Source organism: Cucurbita pepo, chromosome 20, assembly GCF_057944985.1.
Source record: "Cucurbita pepo subsp. pepo isolate OVF chromosome 20, ASM5794498v1, whole genome shotgun sequence".
NCBI lineage: Eukaryota > Viridiplantae > Streptophyta > Magnoliopsida > Cucurbitales > Cucurbitaceae > Cucurbita > Cucurbita pepo.
The window spans coordinates 636,313-651,259 of NC_141817.1; the positions used below are offsets into that span (position 1 = coordinate 636,313).

The 14,947-nt window shown below is 33.3% G+C and overlaps 3 protein-coding genes across 6 annotated transcripts; 1 reads left to right on the plus strand and 2 right to left on the minus strand.

Annotated features, from left to right (window-relative positions):
* The first annotated feature begins 70 nt into the window (after window positions 1-70).
* LOC111783129 (Eukaryotic aspartyl protease family protein) lies at window positions 71-6,719 on the plus strand. Of its 4 annotated transcripts, XR_015414708.1 has the most exons (12): window positions 71-87; window positions 184-855; window positions 1,108-1,225; window positions 1,801-2,030; window positions 2,126-2,365; window positions 2,655-2,808; window positions 2,909-2,988; window positions 3,667-3,781; window positions 3,886-3,958; window positions 4,133-4,344; window positions 4,577-4,650; window positions 6,309-6,719. XR_015414708.1 is itself a non-coding variant. In XM_023664025.2 (10 exons), the coding sequence occupies exons 2-10, from the start codon at window positions 266-268 to the stop codon at window positions 4,243-4,245; spliced, it is 1,713 nt and encodes a 570-aa protein (XP_023519793.1). In that variant the 5' UTR covers window positions 71-87; window positions 184-265; the 3' UTR covers window positions 4,246-4,454. The 4 variants fall into 4 exon arrangements, 2 of the variants coding, with proteins under 2 accessions (XP_023519793.1, XP_023519792.1); XR_015414707.1 differs by having other exon boundaries at window positions 4,577-6,719; XM_023664025.2 differs by lacking the exons at window positions 4,577-4,650; window positions 6,309-6,719 and having other exon boundaries at window positions 4,133-4,454.
* On the minus strand, window positions 4,330-5,219 carry LOC111783131 (heavy metal-associated isoprenylated plant protein 7-like). The gene is made up of 3 exons (XM_023664026.2): window positions 5,081-5,219; window positions 4,918-4,999; window positions 4,330-4,789 (listed from the first exon to the last, which is right to left on the minus strand). The coding sequence occupies exons 1-3, from the start codon at window positions 5,090-5,092 to the stop codon at window positions 4,509-4,511; spliced, it is 375 nt and encodes a 124-aa protein (XP_023519794.1). The 5' UTR covers window positions 5,093-5,219; the 3' UTR covers window positions 4,330-4,508.
* Window positions 6,720-8,554: 1,835 nt separating the features above from the next.
* On the minus strand, window positions 8,555-9,467 carry LOC111783283 (uncharacterized). Its single transcript, XM_023664205.2, has one exon. It carries the CDS (start codon window positions 9,404-9,406, stop codon window positions 8,723-8,725), a length of 684 nt encoding a protein of 227 aa, XP_023519973.2. The 5' UTR covers window positions 9,407-9,467; the 3' UTR covers window positions 8,555-8,722.
* Window positions 9,468-14,947: the final 5,480 nt, after the last annotated feature.

The window sequence follows — 14,947 nt, forward strand, 5'->3', positions numbered from 1 at the left end:
GCGTGCATTCCCCGCGTTGATCATCTGAAGACCCCGGTAACGATGGCCCACGCTGATCCTGATCCTGACTCTGGCCCTGTTCAACATGTAAGCTTCCGAGATCCTTCCCATCGTGGACTTTCTGCTAACCCCAATCCCAATCCATTGATTTATGTTCACAATTTGACTTTGAGGGCTTCAAAGATGAAGACTTAATCCAAGTAACAAGCGGATTCCACTGTCGCTTCTTTCATTTGGAACTCCTGTAGCTCCTCGGTGGTCGAAGATGGAGTCCGATAAGATTAAAGGGGTCGTCATAATCACTCTTCCGCCACCGGACAATCCGTCGTTGGGTAAATCCATCACTGCTTTTACACTCACCGACGACTTCTCGGAATCTCCCCGCGAATCCGTTGCCGTTGGTCAAGAAGAACGAGAACCCAACAGCAACCATTTGACTCTCCCACCGGATCTTCCGATTCAGACCCCTTCTAATCAGCGAAGTATTCCTTTGTCGAGGGAGCTTTTTGCTGGTACTCCTAGAAAGCTCGTCGTCTTATTAAGCATTGCCCTCGTTGCTATTTATCTTTATTCTTCCAGTTTTCCGGAGACCCTTCAGGAACTTCGTAGTTCCGAGAAGAATGATGATGATCGCCGTACTTCCTTGCTGTTTCCCCTTTATTTCCAATCGGAGTTGGGTGACAGCAGTGATTTCCAGCTTAAGTTGGGCAGGACTAAGGGTCTAAATAAGGATGATCTGAGTGCAGCTTTCAATGATGTACTTGGAGTTCCCAAGCCTACCAAATTGATTTCTTCCACTTTAAAATCTGATTCTTCAGCCGTTTTTCCTGTGCGTGGAGATATATATCCAGATGGGTATGTATTTCTCTTTGCTCATACCAGCTCCAACTTTTTCATTGACTTTAAAATGGTGATGTGGGTTAATGCCACTTTGAATGACCATAGAAATTATGTAGCACAAGTCATATTCAGAGATGGTTCTACTGGTTTTAACTATAAATTAGAATGTTTAAGCTTGTGCATTTGAGCATTCTGTGTAGACTGCATACAGGGTTTGTCATGAAGATGCCATTACTTGCACTAACATGGATTTTCGACAACCTATAGATTGTATTATACTTACATAATGGTTGGAGAGCCACCAAGACCTTACTTCCTCGACATTGATACTGGGAGCGACTTGACATGGGTTCAGTGTGACGCTCCTTGCACCAGTTGTGGCAAGGTAATGTCCTAATGTTATTGAATTTTCGTTCTTGTTTTACATATTAATTTGCTATAATTCATTGTATCAAGCCACTATTATAACTTCTTTTTTTACAACATTCTTCCTTCACACGAGATCTTACCTGGTTCTCGTATGGGGATTCCTTCACACTAGGGAGAGGTTTCTCACATTTTTTGTTCAAATGAGTAATGGAATGTTGTTTGATGGTCTTCAATGGAACTATTTTAGAGTTGTAGTTTGGTTGAATTCTAGAATGTGAAGGGAAGATGAAGGAAAAGGAAGGAAAAGACAAATAAATTCACAATTGGAAACTGAAAATTTTTAGTGGGTCGAATAGCACCAGCTGAACCAACTTGAACGGATAATCAAAGTTTGATCTTATAGAATATTCAGAGAGATTGGGCAATATAATACGAACTAAGTTATAAACACAAACATTTTATTTTCTTATCAGTGCGAGGCACTCATCCTTCAATTTTTGTTGCAACATTTTATTGAGCAACCAACCATCGTAGATTACGGGACTTTGTGGAAGATGACAAAACATTAATCTAATGATATAGTTAATGTAGGGAAGAAGTCCGTTATACAAGCCAAAAAGAGAGAACGTTGTATCTTTCAAGGACTCTTTGTGTATGGAAGTTCAAAGAAATTATAATGGCGATCAGTGTGCAACCTGCCATCAGTGTGACTACGAGATTCAATATGCTGACCAGAGCTCCTCTCTAGGGGTTCTTGTTAAAGATGAGTTTACCTTAAAGTTCTCCAATGGATCGTTGACCAAGTTGAACGCCATTTTCGGGTATAATTTTTTCTCCTGTTCCTCTGTAGTATAGATTATCCAAGTTTTATTTCTAATGTCCAGTTCTAAATTTCTCTAGTTTGTTTGGTTACAAGGTGTGCATATGATCAGCAAGGCGTGCTATTGAACACGTTGTCGAAGACTGATGGCATTCTAGGACTAAGCAGGGCTAAAGTTAGTTTACCTTCCCAGTTGGCGAGTCAAGGGATCATAAACAATGTGGTAGGTCACTGTCTTACCGGTGATCCAGCAAGTGGTGGATATATGTTTCTAGGTGATGATTTTGTGCCACAGTGGGGGATGGCATGGGTTGCCATGCTTGACAGCCCTTCCATGTGAGTATGGATTACACCTGTTATGGGTGTAAATTTGTCTTACTCGGCAACATTCTTCTTCCAACTAATTTTTTTAAGATGAAAATAAAAGTTGACCTTAAATTCAACTAGAGATCAGACCCTTCAACTCCTCTAAAAGTTCTCATATTTCTCTCTAGCCAAATGCCCCATAAAACAGCAGAAAAACAAAGATACCAAAGAACTATGCCCTTCTCATGAAAGAATTCAACATTGTATTTAATTCGTTGTACTTCATTGATCTTTAACCACTTCAATTTTATAATTTCAGAGATTTTTATCAAACAAAGGTTGTGAGGATAGATTATGGAAGCAGCCCACTGAGTTTCGATACTTGGGGTAGCAACCGTGGACGAGTAGTTTTCGATAGTGGCAGCTCCTACACCTACTTCACAAAAGAAGCATATTCTCAGTTGGTTGCATCTGTAAGTTTCAAGGCATAGTGGGCCAGAGTGAACTTCCTTCTCGTTTCTGCGAAAAAAAAAAAATTGTATCTGATGATTAAGAACCTCCATTCCTCTGCAGCTTGAAGAACTCTCAGCGTTTGGGCTTATTGTTCAAGATTCATCAGATATCATTTGTTGGAGAACTGAATCATCTATCAGGTATAAGACAGATATGACGACATTCTTCGATAGAGTTAGATTGCGTAATTGACATGGATAGCATTTAGTTCTTAAAATTTTCTCTTACATCTTTACGTACGACTGATCAATTACTTCATCAATATGGATTCCTTGTGTTGGATGATGGAAGTCCCACATCGGCTAATTTAGGGAATGATCATAGGTTTATAAGTGAGGAATACTAACTCCATTGGTATGAGGCCTTTTGGGGAAGCCCAAAGCAAAGCCATGAGAGCTTATGCTCAAAGTGGACAATATCATACCATTGTAGAGAGTCGTGTTCGTCTAACATGGTATCAGAGCCATGCCCTAAACTTAGTCGTGCCAATAAATTGGTAAATCCTCAAATATCGAACAAAGAACTCCTAAAGAAAAGGAGTCATGCTCAAAGTGGACAATATCCTGAAAAGGAGTCATGCTCAAAGTGGACAATATCATACCATTGTGGAGAGTCGTGTTCGTCTAACACCTTGTACTTGAAAACTTTGCTTATTTTCTTCTGTTTCTAAAACACCTTGATGAACAATTAGATAGGAGGAGAAATAAAGGAAAAATTGGAAGTTTCTAGCTTAAAAAGACATAAATTCTTGGGAGAATAACACATTTCCTTATCTCTCCACTATTGCTAGAATCTAAATTTTGTGTGAACGCCTGCAGATCTGTTAAAGATGTCAAGCGGTTCTTCAAGCCTTTAACGCTTCAGTTCGAGAGCAGATTTTGGATTGTGTCCACAAAACTTGAGATTCCTCCAGAGAATTATTTAGTCATCAATGTAAGTCTATTTATTTCCCATAAAAAAAAAATAGTAGACATATTTCTCCTGCTGTTATATGCATGTTTATAAATATTGTGGAGTAACGACTCCATGTTCTGCAGAAAGAAGGCAATGTATGCTTGGGAATTCTTGATGGAAGCCAGGTACATGATGGGTCCACAACCATTCTTGGAGGTAAAAACAGTTTAGAAAGTTCAAGAATTTGTATGACTTTATGTATGCTACCTCATGAACCCATTGAGTTTTCAACATTGCAAGAGTCTGTTTGACATAACTGAGAAAATCAACTCAAGCATCATTTTAACCTTTCCTGAATTCAAATTTATACTTCATGGCTTTATCTTTCAGACAACGCATTGCGTGGGAAGTTGGTCGTTTACGACAACGTGAATAACAGGATTGGATGGACTTCATCCGACTGTCACAATCCGAGAAGAATGAAACGCCTCCCACTCTTTTGATACACTGTCAGTCTACAGATAAACTACGTAGTCGTTGTTACATGGCATCCCTAGATTGTTCTGTCTATGAATACGAATTGCTCATTTGTGAATAAAATAGTAAGTTTTCCAAATAACGTCTATAAGCACTGGACTGCTTAATTCTTACATGATCAACTATATGTTATTCGACTGGTAAACAACTAAATGCATATGGTTTTATGAAGTAATTTGCATGTGTGACACATAAAAATGGCAAAATAATATGAAGGATGAAGAACAGTTTATGTTATAGACGAAGCTAATTCTTCCTTTTCTTCTTTGTTACCTTCATGCTTACAACAAATTTCAGCTTGGTCATAGTTGGATTGGCATTTCCAGGCATTGATGATGAAGGGTCCTTGGATATCATTGTTTTCAGTGAAGGTATCACACTCCTGAATCTCCAATATCTCTACTCTGCGGTTGGTCTTCTTCCTTATTTTGATTGCTATATCTTGAGGGCTAAACTTTCCACAAACGCTTACCCTGCACTGCTTTTGTTCTATCAAATGGTCCTCCAACTCTAGCAAGAAGACAAGGATTTACATGTCATAAGATACCGAATAGAATCCATTGAAGAGAGACAGAGAGAAAATAGTCAGCCATATTAATTTCTCTAGAGAAAAAGAGATAAAAAGAGAGAGATTTCACCTTTTATACTGAGAAGAGCTCTTCTTACTTTCCTGTAACATCCATTACAGTCCATGTGAATCCTCAAAACCATCCAGAAAAACTGCCATAGTTGTCAAGGGAAAACAGTTCAATATTGCCAATGAAGAAGAAGAATGGAAAAAGTTGGTAAGATTGAACTTGCCTTTCCAGTCATTAAATCACTGACAAAAGAAAAACAGAACCTTTCTCCTGGAATCTAAGCCACTATGATGCTTAAACACAGAGACAGAGAGAAAAACTGATGGGTTTCTCCCAAAACTTGAAAGGGATGGACTTCAAAATCTGGGTTTAACGATGGTATTGATTGGCGAGAGAATATCAAAACATTGAATAACAACAACAACATTATTGCTATTAATATTTGGAACCTGATTCCGCATTGTGGTGCGTTGGTTGTTCATTATTCTTGGCTTTTTTAGCTTTGCTTCTCCCTTCATGTTTTTTCTATGGAGAAAAAGAAGGTATCCATTCTTTAGCCAGAAAGCCATTATTCTTTTCCACACCATAAGTCTATGCTTCTCCTTCAAAAATACATTAAAGGTTCAGCAGAGCAAGCCATGGCAGCAACCATTTAGAAAACATCTGTCTTTTGCTTTATATGAAGGAATATTCCAAATCTTTAGAGTTGTGTAATCGAACTTCCTTTGCTAAGTGTTCTAACTTATCCCAAGTTAAGGCAGCATAATCTTATAAACCTTTGTCCATCCGACCATAGCCAATGTCTGAAGGCACCAATTATTATCTTTCTAAAGATCAATAGTTCGATCCTTCATCAAGCGATAACTGAACTACACAAATTCAAACCTTGACAAAGCCAAATTTAACAAACGTAGACAAAGTAGAAAGCTCAAACAAAGGTCAAAGTCTTGTTTTCCTTAGCATCAAACCTTGTTGTTAAGATTCTGAATGTATTTTATTCTTCCTTGCACTAAACTTGAAGATGATGCGACTTTAAGAATCATTTTCAATGTGCGAAGATTAGACACAAATTTGAAAGAGGAAGAAATTATGTAAAGAATTATAAATTTCATTATAATTTCATTATTAGTTTGGGTTGAAATGACTGGAAATAAAAGTGGGATTCACATCATTTCTTCCAAGGGTAGGCTAACTGATAGGAATTGACAGAACCACGCAATAAGAAAATCCCACCGTCTTGAGCAGACCAAACACAGTTATGATCCTTACATTCATCGCTAAGCCGGCTTCCTTCTTCCGGCCAGAAAACATCACCAGTAACCTGTCCATATTTGCTGCTAAAATGGCACCAAAACTGTGTGGTTTGCCAAATATTTTCTTTGAACTTCAAGAAGTAGTTATCCCCTTTCTTGATGTCATGCCTGCCCAAATCGTTGTCCTTGGATTTGCAGTGAACCATCAAAGTTGACTCCATATGATTATAAATGGTCACTTGCCATCGAGAAAATGGAAGCTGTACCTTGGATTCTGCAGGTTCTGCAAAACATGGCTTCATAAGCATGTTTGATCCCAAACCCAACAATAAAATGAAACATAATGTGTTTACAGACTCCATTTTCTATGGAGTTTGGTCGCTTTTTTATCCCCTTTTTGACGAAACCCTTCTTTGTTTTGTTTTATATATACCCAAATTGAGTTGCTATAATGGCATGTTTCACCTTAATTTTCTCACCTATTTAGAGCACTCCTTAGCTGCTATCTCCTTTAGTAACGGATTATGTATTTTATTGGTTCCTTTCAGTTCTACGTTCAACAATTTATGATTATTAATATCCATGTAAAGTTTAAATATCCACCATTCATTATTTATGTACAACAAATTTAGGTAAAATACTAAGAATTTTTTTTTTTTTTTTTACATGGTTAATTTTTAGAAGTAACCTATGCCTTTTATTTCATTAAAGATGAAAGAGACCATCTTTGACCTTAAACTAAATAATGAATTCCAAAATTGTAAACGGCTCATTCAATGAGTTTTAAAAACGTCTGTATGACTGCATATGCTCTATTTATTGATTGAAATTTCAAAATTGTAAACGACTATGAATGAGATGATAAGAACCCACGCTACCAAATGGAATGTCACCCTAACTTTGTTACCTTGTTTATTTAAATGTATATATAATGTCTAGTGGGACCGTTACTAATGTATTATTAGTTTGAATCTAAGATATGATATGACATTTAGATGAAATTTTGTTGTACCTCTCTGAAGAGGATAACCTTGTACCATATTTACAAATGATGTGGTCCCCCAACCAAAAATAACTCTCGTAAGCTTGGCGTCGTAGATTTGTACATGTTTGTTGGCGCCATGTTGGAGTCATTGACATGTGTGACTTTTACCGCCGTCATATACATAGCATCACCAGAAAGTTTCTATCAACGCATCCATGATAGTGCCTCGATGCAAGGGCTATCCTATCCAATCTAATTAGTTTGAGGGCATTATTGAAATTTTAAAGCTTTGAAAATCAAATTTGTATAGAATTGAACCTTTAACCTTAGAAAAGATAAAGAGCGTTTTTATTTATGAAATTATTTATTACATTAACTCGAAGGCATTATTCCAATTATACATTAACCGGAAGGCTTTGAGAGATTCAAAATACATGTAAATACCTTGGTCTCGACATGTCCAAGTGCAATTATGATGAGCACATTGTTCATTAAACCAATCCCATTTGGCTGTCCAAAAAACATCACCACTAACTTGTCCATATTTGCTGCTAAAACGGCACCAAAACAACGTAGTAATCCAAAAATTTTCTTTAAAACTCCAGTTGTAATTATCTCCAACGCGGAGTACATGCTCGCCTAGATCGTCATCTTTTGACTTGCAATGAATATTTAGAGTTGAAGCAGTCATTTCATTTAAAATATTCACTTTCCATTTCACGAACGGTAATTGTAGCTTAGATTCTGCCAAACACATCGGTAATTGTAGCTTAGATTCTGCAAAACAAAACCTCATAATATTGTTCGTCAAAGCAACCAACGCGATTAAACACAACATGCTTAGAGACTTCATTCTTTTTTTTTTTTTTTTTTTTTTTTGAAGATCACTCAACTTTTTTTGCAAATGTATTTGAATTCTACCTCTTATATATATAAATACATATACCTAAACTGAGGCCATAGTTAAATTTTAACTACAATTAGTTAATTTATATATAAATACATATACCTAAACTGAGGCCGTAGTTAAATTAACTACAATTAGTTAAAAGTGTCTGGGCTTTTAGAATGGAAAAAAAAAATAAAGAAAATAATGATAAAATATGGTTTAATATTTTAAAATGAAGTTTTGCTGGCCTGTCACTTCTATAGTCATATTTTATTTAAATACATATGTAGTATAATATTAAATTCATTATATAGATTTATACTTGAAAAACTTTTAAAATCCGTTTCGAGTAAATAAACTACAAATGGGAGATTGAAAATTTAGGGATCTTAAAATTTAAATAAAATTAATTTTGTTAAAGATATTTTGATTTAGTTAAATATTAAAATTCTGTTGATTTCCCAAACTACCCTTCCCAATCGATAAAGATAAAAAACAAGAGAGAGAATAATAGTACCGACAGGTTAACAGGATTAATATTTTACCGCGGTAAAAATAAAAAACGCTACATTAAAAAAAACAAAAGATAATACTTAATTGTTTTCTGAAATTTGGCATTTCTATTGTAAAATTAGTGTTTTAGTTCTTTCAAATTTACAACCTAAAAACTTGAAACGACGTCGTCCGACCAAACACTAAAAAGACACTCAAAACCACGACCCCCACTCGAAACCGTCTCTACAAAGCCGACAATGACTCCGGTCGAAACGGCACGTCCGAATAATCAAACAAACCGCCCAATGCAACGAACTCCCCGCCCAACCCATTCTCCTCCGCCGCGCCGGAGGAGAACCCCATTCCAATCTCGAACAAGTCGTAACACGGAATCTCATCTTCAAACCCTACGTTCCCATCCAACTCAAACACACCAGGAGGAGAAGAAGCAGCAGGCATAAAATCAATAGCCTCCATCCTCTTCCCATCAGTACTCAAACCTCCCGTCGGCGGCAGACCAAGCTCATCATCGGACGCGCCGTAAAGATAACCAAGCTCGACCTGAGGAGTCTCATTCTGATGAGACGGCGTTTTGACCGAAGGTAGTGCTTGAATCTCCTCCTCGAAGCTTCTAATGAAGGAGTCAAGTTCAAGACCTTCAATACTCTCATCACGCTCTAGTACGACGTCGGAATCTTCAAGGATGTTGAGTAAGTCATCTTGAATGTCGTGAGATTCCGACAGATTAATGGTGAAATCAGCGACGGATTCTAAATCTTGAACAACATTCCAGTTCCCCTTGGTGCATGGATTGAGAGAAGTGAAATCCGATGAGTCAAGTCGTCTGAGCTTGGACTCGGCCGAGTCGGCTAGTGAGTCCTCGAACTCGCTGAGAAGTCGCCTTTTGTTATCGGTGCAATTTTCCATGGAAAAAGAGATAGAGAAGGGAGTGGTGTGTGAAGGAGAGGAGAAGCGAGGGAGGTTTAAAAAGAGGGGAAATGGGGGCATTGGAATTTGAAAGGTAGGGTTTGATGGGGAAGAAAGCGACAAAGACACGTGGCGGATAAAGAGAGGGTTTAGAAACCTCATTCTCAGTCCTCTTCTTCCACTTTTCCTTCCCTTTTTTTTTTTTTTTTTTCTTTTTCCAATTTTATCCACTGTCTTTGTTTTTAATGATTCTCCTCCTCTTTTTCTATTTTCTTCTTTTTTTTTTTTTATTTATTTATTTATTTATATTTGGTTTTGCTTTCTCATTTAACTATATTTGAATCAAAGTCTGAAGTCCGCTCCGGGGCCCACAGACTTGGCATTGAATTTCGCCTTTTTTTTCTTTTTTTTTTTTACCCTTTTCAGTTCATTTACGTTTTTCTTTTAAACAAAATAATTCCATCGTTGGGCTCGGCGTTGAACCGGACTACGCACCGCCCCTTCAATGCTCCACCCGACCTTTGCAATTCCTTTACACCATTCTTTATTTTGGCTTCAATCTCCTCAATTTTTTATTTCAAATTAAATAATTATTTAATGACGTGTAAAATATGGTTTACGTACAAGTGTCATGTTAAAACGAAAATAGGGGCTGTAAACAGAATAATAAATAAAAGAAACCAAGAAAAGGACGGAAATAAATAAATAAATAAATAAATAAATAAATAAGGTGCTTTCGCGTCAGGCATGCACCATATTTTACAATTACAAAATAATCTGAAAAGTATTCAAGAAGATTTAAAGTAAGTAATTAATTATACTCGGATATTTTAAAAAATAGTCTTAACAAACGGATGCCGTTGACGGGAACCAATTACGCCGCCTTATAAAAAAATAATAATGGTAACGATCGTTATCCTCCGTTGGAATGCCGTGCCACACTTCCCCAGCCGTGAACGGCAATGTTGTGGACAAGTAAATGGTAGGTGGGCCCTAGAATTTATTATAATCCAACGGCTCACATTTATTCTCCTTGTCATCACGATTTACACACTACCGCACTAAGTCAACTGGATTTGTATATTTTCTTTGATATTATTAGGTAATAAATAAAGGTAGATAGTAGGAAAGGTTGTATCAAAGGTACACATCATGCATACAATTTAGCCATCTTTTATTATTTTTTAATTTCTTTTATTTGTTAAAATACAATTAACAAATAATAAATTTATTTTCGGTTTTTTTGAAAAAGAATTAGCCAACCATGCCTTTTAATACATAAAATTAAAAGTACACGTAATTTTAAAAAATGACAAAAAAAAATTATGGAAATAGAAAAAGAGCAATGATTAGTGTGGGGGCGGAATGGCGGAGCAAGGGGAGAAGTACTGTGGCGAGAAGCAGTTTAGCGGATCCCAAAGCGGTTTGAGATGGAGGTGGAGGAGGAATAAGTAGGCGCTGCTACATGCACGGTGCCACATCATACGCTTCTTGCCACGTGGTTCTACTCCGGCCTCACTGCCCTCCACACGGCACCGTCGCCAATTTCCAACAAACCGCCTTACCAAACTACCAGGCCGGATCTTCCGGCGGGGGATTAATCTGTGGGCCCTTATTTCTTCATTTATTAAATTCTACAAAAAAGGGAAAAAGAGAGGAAAACTGACAGGTTGGGTGTGAGGGATCACGTGGTAGCGGTGAGGTGAAGGCACCGTCACGTGACGCGTGTCCATCATGTTCTGTGTTGGGCTTTATGACACGACCCACAACCCAAGCCCTCTCAGATATTTTTATTTTATCCTACACGTCCTTTACATTTTCGAATCCTGGATTTTGTCGCTTTCCTCTCTCTTTTTTTTTTCCTTTACAAAAAAAAAAAACAACAACAACATACCCAAATAACTCTAAATTTTGTATTTTACTCCAAAACTTTCAAAAACATCTTTAAAAATATCAATATTTTTAAAATTTTCATAAATACGTTTAAACAAGACCGACCATGATATATTTAAAAATTATCGATTAATATATTTTTTTATCGTCAATATATAGACGAAAATCATTTTTGAACACTTTATATAAACTCTTTAATCTTAGTTCGAAAAGTTTTAAGTATTTCTTTTTTATCTAAGATTTTTTTTTCTTTAATTTTAAAATTAATTTTTAAACTTTTTTCAAAATTTAAGAATATTTTTAAATAAAATGTTAACTTTTCTCTCTGAAATTAATTTTAAGAATATTTTAGGTATTTTTATTTTTATTTTTTAAGTTTAAGTGTATTGTTTATATTTTTTTTAAAAAAATTTAAAGTATTATTGAAATTTTGAAGGCTTTTAATATTTTATTTTTTATTTTAAATTAAGAAAAAAAAATTATCTTAATGTTTGCATCAATTTAATTTTGTTAAAGTGATGTGATATGTCTTTCGGACTAAGGCATGAACATTAACTACTAATTAATTGAATATTACGTGAAAAATAATATATTTAAAACCTAAGGACAAGTGTGGGTAATTTAAGATTTTAGAAGGATAATTTTTTAGGTTTAATTAAAACATACATACTCAAAATTAAGTTGGTAAATTCTACTTTTATATATACACTTGTATGTTTTATTATCTATTTTTTACTAATATTTTAACAAATAAATACAGTTAAGTATTTATTTAACAAATGTTATAATGAAACCAACATAAAATAAATAAATCACATTAAAACAGGACTTTATCAAATAAAAATAAATGCAAAAATATTTAACCCTACTTTATAATTTGATGAATATATATATATATATATACATATATATATAAAGTTTATTTATTAGATCATATATGTATAGCATTATTGTAGTTATAATATTTTAGGAGTTAGATGGTGAGCTAATCCAAATTGGACGAGGAGGTACATGAATCTATAGCTTTAGTTTATTTTCTTTTAAAAAAATTTAAAGAAAGATCGAGATTTTCATAATAAAAACAAATTAATTTTCTCAAAAATAATTTTTAAAAAACGTGGTTAAAATGTTGACGTGTAAATTTATATTTATGCCACGATTATGCATAGTTTGTGTACCCAGAAAATAACATGAACCTTCACGAAAAAGAACCCAAAAATCCCACCTTACCAAATTTTAAGAATAATTAGATAAAAAGAATAGGGATAAATATTATCTTCTTTTTTTTTTTTAAATATAATTATGGCGTGAAATAAATTTCTAATTTTAATTGCGTGAGAATCTCCCATGAGAGTGGAACGAAATATTAAGGATAAAAATCTCTTCCTAACCGACGGTGTTATAAATAATCATATATTATTATTATTATTTCATTTATAAAAGAAAATATTTATGTGGCGTGGATTATTAGAAAAAAAATTATAAAAAATGACACAAGATTTTCCACGGATGTCATTTTCAAATAATTAAAGCAGCCGTCTCACTTATCTCGTGGATTACGCAACTTTCATAAAATGCCACATCTATCCCATCTTATAATACTATATTTATTTTCTTAATTATCATATTTAAAACCACCCGTTTTCATTAAAACAAAATTAAAAATAAAAAAAAAATTAAAATTTTAGAATTTTATTATTATTTTTTAGCCATTACTTCGTTTCCACCGCTACTTTGGAATTTTTTTAATAAAATATTAAAATTAAAAAAATCAATCACATTTCTCTATAATAATAATTATATCGATTGTTTTAAGTATAAATTTTCGTAATTTTGTTTTATGCAACATTCGAAATACTTCATAATAATAAAGAAAATTAAACGCATATATTTAATGGATGTCTATTTTTTAATAAATAAATAAATAAATACGATTTAAAAGGGTTTATTTGAAATTAGTAACTTATTAACAAAGAAAGTTATTGGCTTTCACTACCTAACCAAATTAGGTCCAATATATATATATATATATATATATATATATATTTTCTTTTGGGCTATAAAAGAAACAAAATTTGGCATCTCTTTTCATTGAAATGAAGAATTTAAAGATTCTCTTATCTTATCCCTTTTTTTTCTTATCTTAATCCTCTAAAAAAAAAAAAAAAATTCTTTACAAAAATATCGATAAAATGTGATGCGACGGCGATTTCTCGATTTCACTAATTGTTAATTTAAAACTATATTAGTAGTTTAAATTTATATAAAGCCAAGGAGAAAAATGTAAATTTCATCTTATGTTTTCTTTTTAATATTAATTTTATTGCGAACCAAATTATAATTAGGTGAATAAGAAATTCATTGCAAAAAAAAAAAAAAAAAAAAAAGTTTGGTAGAAAAGCAAATATTGAATTCCATGTGTTGACGATTTATTCGTCAACCACTACTTTTTATTTTTATTTTTTTAATTCTGAAACACGTTTTAAAAAGAAAAAACACATTCATGAGGAGAAAATAAAGGTATGGCAAAGAATAAACATAGAGAGAACAACAAAACTAAAAGCCCTTAAATTATACTCTTTGTTTCATTTTTAAATATTATAATTAAGGTTACATATTTACTTTTTTTTTTTTAATTTTTATTTTCATTTAGTTCCTAAATTAGTACTTTACATATTTATCTTTGAATATGTACTATTTTTTTTAATTAATTGAATTAATTAATTTTTAAAATTTAATTAATAAAAAAGTTAACACACATATATTTTTTATTTAATTAAATGAAATGAATTTATCATATGATAAAATACCTAAGAATAATATTTAAAATCCTTACTATAACCAACCATTTGAAACAAAAAATAATCCAACACTCCCACTTGGGGAATATGAAAGACATTTTCAAAGCCCCAAATTTCAAATATTGAAATATGCGACTTATGGACTTAATCTCCCCTCTTATTATTATTATTTAAATTATCTTATTTAGATAAGGTTAAATTTGTAATTTAACTTTTATATATTATATTAATCATGGAAAATGTGTTGAGATTAATTTTTTTATTTTGACCCACTTGTTTCTTTTCCTTGCTTTATACGGTCCACAATATTAATATTTTTTAATGGCATTTCCCATTTTTTTTTTATTTTATTTGATCGGCTGCCTTTATAGATTAATTAGTCCTTTGTAAAGATCACATGGCATTTTGACCATAATACCCTTTCTAATTTCATCAGGATTGATTTGAGTTGACCATTCCCATTTGGAGCTTGACTTGAACCTCATTACTTTTGTAGTCAATAGTTTCTTTAATTTAAACAAAAATATATATATTTGACTATTCAATAAACATCGCTCCTAGTCAACGTATGTTATAAGGTTACGAGAAATTATTGACATTAAAAAAAAAAATTAAATAATTGGCTGTCTATAGTTTATGGAATATTGGTTTAAGTTCTTCCAAATAATAATAATAATAATAATAATAATAAATAATTACAAGTTGCTTCTTTTATTTAAATTTAAATGGTGGAAAAATTCTTGACTGCAACCGTGGGATTTGAAGTCTTTTCTTAATATAAGTTTTGGGATTTAAGTTTGAATAAGAAAATAAGAAAATAATGTTAACGCCTAACTTTCAATTAAAA

Excerpts from the sequence above, each read along its gene's own strand:
- LOC111783131 (XM_023664026.2), bottom strand. Across the intron at positions 4,790-4,917 it reads AGCTCTTCTCAGTATAAAAG|AGTTGGAGGACCATTTGATA; the intron begins GTGAAATCTCTC and ends TCTTCTTGCTAG.
- LOC111783129 (XM_023664025.2), top strand. The coding sequence starts at position 266 with ATGGAGTCCGATAAGATTAAAGGGGTCGTCATAATCACTCTTCCGCCA. Across the intron at positions 2,366-2,654 it reads ATGCTTGACAGCCCTTCCAT|AGATTTTTATCAAACAAAGG; the intron begins GTGAGTATGGAT and ends TTATAATTTCAG. Across the intron at positions 2,989-3,666 it reads AGAACTGAATCATCTATCAG|ATCTGTTAAAGATGTCAAGC; the intron begins GTATAAGACAGA and ends GAACGCCTGCAG.
- LOC111783283 (XM_023664205.2), bottom strand. The coding sequence starts at position 9,406 with ATGGAAAATTGCACCGATAACAAAAGGCGACTTCTCAGCGAGTTCGAG.